This window comes from Mustela nigripes, chromosome 17 (assembly GCF_022355385.1).
Source record: "Mustela nigripes isolate SB6536 chromosome 17, MUSNIG.SB6536, whole genome shotgun sequence".
Lineage (NCBI taxonomy): Eukaryota > Metazoa > Chordata > Mammalia > Carnivora > Mustelidae > Mustela > Mustela nigripes.
Window position 1 is genome coordinate 46,905,046 of NC_081573.1, and position 7,564 is coordinate 46,912,609.

At 47.6% G+C, this 7,564-nt stretch overlaps 1 protein-coding gene across 1 annotated transcript in view; it reads left to right on the forward strand.

The window, feature by feature from the left end:
- HYDIN (HYDIN axonemal central pair apparatus protein) overlaps positions 1-7,564 on the forward strand; it is a 326,854-nt gene that overhangs the window by 189,728 nt on the left and 129,562 nt on the right. The window contains exons 24-25 of the mRNA XM_059381282.1: positions 4,341-4,478; positions 5,182-5,263. Coding sequence (XP_059237265.1) covers positions 4,341-4,478; positions 5,182-5,263 — 220 coding nt within the window. The remainder of the gene's footprint in view (positions 1-4,340; positions 4,479-5,181; positions 5,264-7,564) is intronic.

Here is a 7,564-nt window from a genome sequence, read left to right on the forward strand (position 1 = left end):
ACCATCCTGTTTTGAAAGTATTTCTAAAGGGCTTTGAAACTGATTATAAGGGAGATTTCACAGCCTGCCTACCTGTTCTGCCGTCTTTCGAAGAGTATGTAGCAGTGGGGACACCTTCTGGAGCTTTTATAGAAGTGGCCATTTCTCACAGAAATCCCTCTGGAGACCGTCAGGGAGATCTGGGTACATTCCTCCACCACTCACCTTGCAGCAAAACTCTGTGGGAAGTCACTTCAAGGCAAGGTCAAATGTGGCTGGCTTTTCTTTACCTAGATTACAATCAGGATGGACCCCTCATCATCCAAAAGAAGGGTTCTAGACAATACATTGTTCTTTATGTTGTGGCTTTCAATTACCCCTAAAATGAGAAAACCTGTGAGGCACTGCCATGGGCCTGGCGTGGCAGACGTGACCAAGGAGATGCCCTTGCCCATTAAGGAGGTGGACTGTCCAGCAAACTGGTGAAGAGTGAGCTCTGAAGCCAGGCTAACTTACTGGCTCTCTGAGCTTCCATTTTGTCACCTGAAGACCGAGGACCATCGCAGTACCTACTTCATTGAGCTGTTGCGAAGATTTAATCAGGCAGACATTATGGAGTGTTTCATACAGTACCAGGTGGAGAGTGATGAGTTGTGTTGGCTGCAGGTACCTACCTCCGGCCTGTTTTAGTCTGTTTGGATGCTATACCAATCCAAGCACCACACATCCATCTCTCACAGTTCCGAAGGCTGAGAAGCCCCGCAGATGACGCAGACAGACTTGGTGTCTGGTGAGAACTGCTTCCTGGTTCGCCGATGGTGTCTTTCTGCTGTATGCTTAAGGTGGAAGGGCCAAGATTGCTCTCCGGGCTCTCCTGGATAAGGGCCTGAATCCCATCATGAAGCTTCTGCTTCATAATCACCTCTCAGCAGGCCTACCTTCTAATACCGTCGCCTTACAGGTTAGGATCCCAGCATACAAGATCTGGGGGGGACACAAACATTCAGACCATAGCAAGAAGGCTCTTGTTTGACCACCAATTTTTGTGACCTTCTTACCACCATCTTCTTTGTCCTTGTACTCGGCCTTGAGTGCGAAGCAGAATCATGTTGGAAGCTTTTAAATATCCTGACTCGAAGTGAATCAGATTCTCTGCAGTTGGGACTCGGGCATCAGCTGATGTTACAGTTCAGCACGTGATTCCAATGAACAGCCACAGGAGGAACCACTGTTTTCTAGAAGCTTCAACTGCAACTCCTTTCGAGAACCTTTAAAAATATGATTTTACCCCCAAAGGTGTGGGGGTGAAAACTTGAACTTTGGCTACTCATTGATGTTCTGCCAATATCCCCCTTAACATAGGTGACCAGCTGGAAGCATTCTGGGACACGATCAAGTCAAAGGGCTAAGGCAGGCTGCTTTCATAATGGGTATGTGTTTGCAGTTTGCTTCCCTTTCTCATGTGCCAGAGCTGGGACGAGCTGGTCGGGAAGGCACTGAGCCAGCCCCATCTGTCATTTGCTTCCCGATGTGGGAGGTTCAGCAACTGTAAGACGACAAAGCCAGGCAATAAATAAGGAAACGTGGTTGGGACTTTGTGCCTAGAGGGGCTCTGGAACTTGCCTACTTTTCACTTGACTTAAAGCAATGATTACAGCCTCCACTTAGAGATAGAAAACAGGGGCCAGTCTAATGCGTAGCAGGCTTGTGATGAGTGGAGTTAGAGGAAGGGAGGGAGGCAGGGCGGGAATTCATCTGAATTCCAACAATGAAGGTGTTCCCCAGTCAGCCGAACACAAGAGCAGCTCAGGGCATTGGACTTCTGCCCTGACTCAGGCACCCTGCTGAGGGTCCAGTGTAAGCCTCAAACAATCAGGTGAGGGGGACTCTATCACCGGCACAGTAGCCAGGTGACACAGTGTGTGAACGGGGAAGCCAGAGTTCAAACCCAGGCTGTCTGACCCCTCCCACGCCCGGCCTTGAACTGGATCACTGGGCACTCCACACGCCTTGCGGTTGGAGCACTCGTATTCTGAATGATACCCGTGCCTATGTCTCTGACCCTGACCCACTGGCCTCTGGGTCCCTTGAAGCAAGATCTGGCTTTCTGGTGTTTGATAAGCATGCAGGGCTGCGGTGGTCTCCCTAGAAACAGAGTCGGAGATGCTGATTCTTGGGCAGGTGCTTATCAAGGGAGGCTCTCTGGAGAAACTGAGAGAGTAAGAAAAATGAGATAGGGCAAGGGGAGAACTAGGGCATCTGCCTGACCCCATGTTGAGCTCTGGAATGTAAATTGCCTCTGAGTCTGTCCCAGTTAGAGCCCTCACTCTCATCTAGCTATCCTAGCCTGCAGATGGCACCCTAAGGGGAGGGAGGGCATAACCTCCCAGGCATCTCAGGGTCAGGGAAGGCAAGTCCTACCAATGAGCCAGAGAAAGGGGCAGCCGACACCCAGAGCTTCCAGTGAGTGGGGGCATCGTTCCGGTGAGAGAGGTGTAACAGTATGCTAGCTACAGCTGTCAGTGTGTCTATCCACGCATACGGCAACATAGGAGCCAAACAAACGCCTTTAGTCCAGTCAGGGGTGGTTTTCACCCTTTGTAGGCACACTCCCAGAATCCAGGTGCAATGAATCACTGGATTAGAGGTCACTGTGTCTCCTGCAAAGCTGTTCCCCACCTGACACATGCCCCCCAGCCACCCGGAGACCGTGGCTGCCTGCCCCGACGCCAGCGCGCAACCAACACACACCCTTGGGTCTCCGCGTTATCACCTGGACCACAGCGCAGCATCTCAACTGAAACAAACAGGCTCCAACCGTTATCCCTGCTTCCGGTGCAGGGAGAAGAGCAAAAAAGACGGAGCACTTTTTAAGTCTGCAGCACAAAAGAGTGTTATCGATTCTAACTTACCCAAGAGTTGAAAATAAAATAGGAGGAGGGGAAGCCTCGGGGCCCAAACCAGTGTGGCTGACGGACAGGATGTCCGATGTCCATGTGATCTGTTCCAGCTGAAGGGAGGGTTTCTTTCCTGGCTTCTCTGGGGATGCTCGTATGGGGAGCTCTGGAATCGGAGCAATATTGATTTTCCTTGTTTGCTACGTACGCTCTTTTAAAAATAACCGAACCTAATCCTCTTGGGGTCAGCATAACAGGAAAGTAATCATCTGTTCCTGAGGGTAAAATGAAATCCGAGCCCCCAAACCACCAACATTCTATTTCAGTCGTTTTGGAGCAGGATTTTTATTTGAATGCTAAATTAAAGCCTTCACTATGACAAAGGCTTCCCTGTCTCCTTATGGCTTCGTTTGTGAGCGGTGGGGCCACTCCCCCAGGCTCCTTTGTTTGTCTCCAGAGACCTCTCACTTCCAATTGTTCAGGTATCAGGATCCTTGGAGGTGTTGTTTGTCCTCAGGTCTGCAGACACAGTACAGCATTGAATGTTTCCTTTACAGATATTCCCATGGGCACTCCCCCCCACCCACCCGTGTAGCACAACATCCCAGGAGTGTGCAAATATTGGATGAGAGAGTGCTATTATCTGGGGCAGCTCGGCCGAGTCTCCCTGGGCATCTCTGCTAACCTGGGGTGATTTAATGAGTGCTCAGAATCGTCCTCCGCTCATCAGCACTGACCCTCGCTGGGAAGCCCGAGTGCTAGCCTCCTATTAATTATCAGTGCCAGTCCTTAGCCATCGTGCTGCCATTCCTACCCAGCATGGGTCCTAAATCTGGCTGTACATTAGAATCACCTGGGAAGCCTGTTAAAAATCGCACTCCTGGGCCCTGTCTGAGACCTGCCGAATCAGAATTCACCCAAGAATGGGGTTCAGGAACCTTTATTTTATTGAGCTTTCCAGCACCCAGCCCAACATGGACCCTTAGCCAAAAATGGTGTGATTTCAGTGTAAGAGAATGTCAACTTGAGACATCTGGCCTGCAGTAAACCACAACAGAAGCTCATGGAAGAAGACAAAAGGAGCTTTTGCGCTCTTCTTCAGGATCTTAGGGAGTGGGGTGGGTGGGGTTCGGGTGGAGGTACAGTGCACCCCCGACAGGTGGTGGTGGCTGGTTCTTTCTTCAGAACGCAAGCCCCTGACTTAAGCTTTGATTGCCGATGCATCTGTTTCAAAGAGGCACCGCCTCAGAGGCTGCGATCTGCAGTGACCAACTGGCACCCATACAGCTGGAAAAGGAGCCAGGCCCCTCCGCTCACTAACGCTCCTTTGATTTCAGAATCTTGGTAGATTTGGATAACCGACCATTTGCGCTACTTGTCTCTGCTGGACCCTGCACTGTAAATTCCCACTGAGCACAGGCTGGGAAAAGCTGACACGCGCCTGTGGCCCCCCTGCCTTTGTAGGTTCGTGTCACGGCCGAGGAAGGCCTACAGTGCCCCCCTGTCTCAGGCAGAGTCCATCCCGCTCACCTCAACTTCTGCCAGCTCGCAAGCAGTGCCAGCAACAGAATCCCCCGAGATGGATCTAAACGATTTTGTTAAGTAAGTGCAAATGCAAAGCCAGTTGGGGTTTTTTAAAATAGCAATTTCTTTCCTCCACACTGACTTACGTTCTCAAACTCATCCCTTATTTATTCAACTGGCCACTCACTAGTCAACATTTTAGTGAGGGCTTTCTGCGCATGATGCCCTCGACTGTGCTTCTGGGATAGAGTAGGAAATCATTTCTGCTCTCAGGAAGTCACAGCTTCCTGAGCCCTGGAGGACTAAGCTGTTCCCGTCACACTGCTCTCTCCATCCATCCCAGGTCTGCGGCCAGGGTCAGGTCAAGTGTAGCAAGCTAAAGAGGATATGGCAATTGGCCAAACAGTATATCCTCACAATAAAATGCTCCAGTAAATAACGAAAGTTAACGTGGAGCTCTGGGGACCCAGCAAATTGTCTGGAGAATTGCTAGAGCTTCCCAGAATGTCTCATAATTTGGTCATAGGCTCATTAGGCCAGGAAAGAAGGGTTGGAGTCTATGGAAAATTGGCCAGCCTGATGTCCCAGAGTCCATGTTTGAGGGCAGGGAGTAACAGCATTGCCCAGCTGGCCTCTTGAGAAAAGCATCCTTTGAGTGAGAACCCACTTATCTTTTGGGGTGCAATAGAGGAGAGAGGAAGGTGGGTCTGCGACGTAGCCGAAGACCGTGTTGTGATAATTGCTGAATGAGTTATTCAACACCTCTCATTCAACTCTCCAGGACTGTCCTCACAGATGAAGGTGTCGGGTGTGAAGAAAGAGAAAACATGAAAGTACAAGTGCCCGCCGTGGTCATCTCCGATGTACGGTTTTCAGTCCACAGCATGTCTTGGCAAGCCGAGGGTCCTTACTCCAAAGGAAAAACAGAGGCAGGAGCAATGGCAAGTGTCCTGCTGGGATTTGGGTGGGGTGAGGCTGGGGAATGTCATCCGGGTCACTTCCCAACCGAACACCCCCAGAGCCAGCATCCCACTGAGAGCCACACACCTCAGCACATAGATTTTTCTCTTTAATGAAAAAGCTGGTTATCTGTAACCCAAGGCATTCTTCCCAGCTCCTAGATGGAGCCTACAAAAGGAGAAAGATTCTCCTCAGTCATCCCATAGTGAAAACAAAGGGGAGAGCAAGGGATTTTAAAAATTCATACCCTGAAATTCTTCTAGAAGGATGGCCTAAGGAAATCATTGGAGATATAAAGATTTAGGTACAACGATGTTTGTCACAACACTTTAGAAATAGCAAAAAAATTGGAAAAATAAACTAGCATATCTCCATGGACAATATAAAATCTTTTAAAATAGGGTTTGTTGGGACATCTGGGTGGCTCAGTAGGTTAAGCGTCTTCCTTCAGCTCAGGTCATGATCCCAGGGCCCTAGGATTGAGTCCCACATTGGGCTCCCTGCTTAGCGGGGAGCCTGCTTCTGCCTCTGCCTGCCACTCTCCCTGCTTGTGTTCCCTCTTTCTCTCTCTCTCTGGCAAATAAATAAATAAAATCTTTTTTAAAAAATAAAAATAAAATAGAGTTTGTCTCCGTAGTGGCAGAGTGGGAGTAAGCAAGCATTTTCATGCTTTGTAGGTAATTATGAACTGGCATAGCCTCCATGAAATACGATTTGGAGAGTGTATCAAAATTTAAAATGCACAGTTGTTCTGCTAGGATACTCTTCTTTGGATATGCCTTTATGCTCTCGTAGACATGGACTCTCCTTGTACACTGAAGCTTTGGTGGTAAAAGTAAGAAAAATTGGAAACAACTTTACTCCATAGTAGGAGACTTGCTAAATAAACCAAACTGTAGCTGCACAAAGCAATACTAGAAAATCTTTTTTTTTTTAAAGATTTTTTTTTATTTATTTGACAGAGAGAGATCACAAGTAGGCAGAGAGGCAGGCAGAGAGAGAAAGGAGGAAGCAGGCTCCCCACTAAGCAGAGAGCCCAATGAGGGGCTCCATCCCAGGACCCTGGGATCATGACCTGAGCCGAAGGCAGAGGCTTTAACCCACTGAGCCACCCAGGCACCCTGAAAATCTTTTTTTTTAAAGTCAAAAGATTTATGCAGTCTGAAGAAAAACCAGAGTATTAAAAATCTTTTTTTAAAAAAATGAATTAGTTCTCTAATACTGATTTAGAGCAGCCTCTGATATATTAAGTAAAAATAAATCCATGTTCTGTATTTATTTTTCATTTTAATTCCAATAGAGTTAGCATACAGTGCTCATCAGCTTCAGGTGCACAACATAGTGACCCAACCATGTGGGTTGCACACTATGTTGTCACTATGTGACTCAACAAGTCTCTTCATGGCCCGGTGCCCGTCGTGTGAAGTGTGCGCTTTGTCCTCATCCCCTGTTTCACCCATCCTCCCGCCCATCTCCCTTCTGGGAACCAACCACCTGATTGTTCTTTGTGGTGAAGAGTCTGCCTCGTGGTTTGTCTCTTCTTTTTTTTTTTTTTTTTTTTAGAATTGCTTTGTTTCTTAAATTCCACATATGAGTGAAATCAGTATTTGCCTTTCTCTGACTGACTGACCTCCTTAGCATTATACTCTCTAGGTCATTCCATGTTGCTGCAAATGGCAAAATGTGATTCTTTTTTAGGGCTGAGTAATATTCCATTGGTGGTATATATCCCCCCCTCTTCTTTATCCATTTGTCTATCAGTAGACACTTGAGTGCATCCATAATTTGGCTATTGTTAGTAATGCTGCAGTAAACATGGGGGTGCATCTATCCCTTCGAGTTAGTGTTTTCATATTCTTTGGGTAAATACCCAGTAGTGGAATTACTGGATTATATGACGATTCTATTTTTAATTTTTTGAGGAACCTCCACAGTGTTTTCCATTGTCTGCACCAGTTTGCATTCCCACCAACAGCACACAAGGGTTCCTTTTCCTCCACATTCTCACCAACACTTGTTGCTTGTGTTTTTTGACTGTAGCCATTATGACAGATATGAGGTAAGAACCGATTGTGGTTTCAATTTGCATTTCCCTGATGACGAGTGCTGATGCACATCTTTTCATGTACCTTTTGGCTACATGTTCTATTTGTAAAAAGAAGATGTGGTATATATACACAATGGAATACTATGCAGCCATCAAA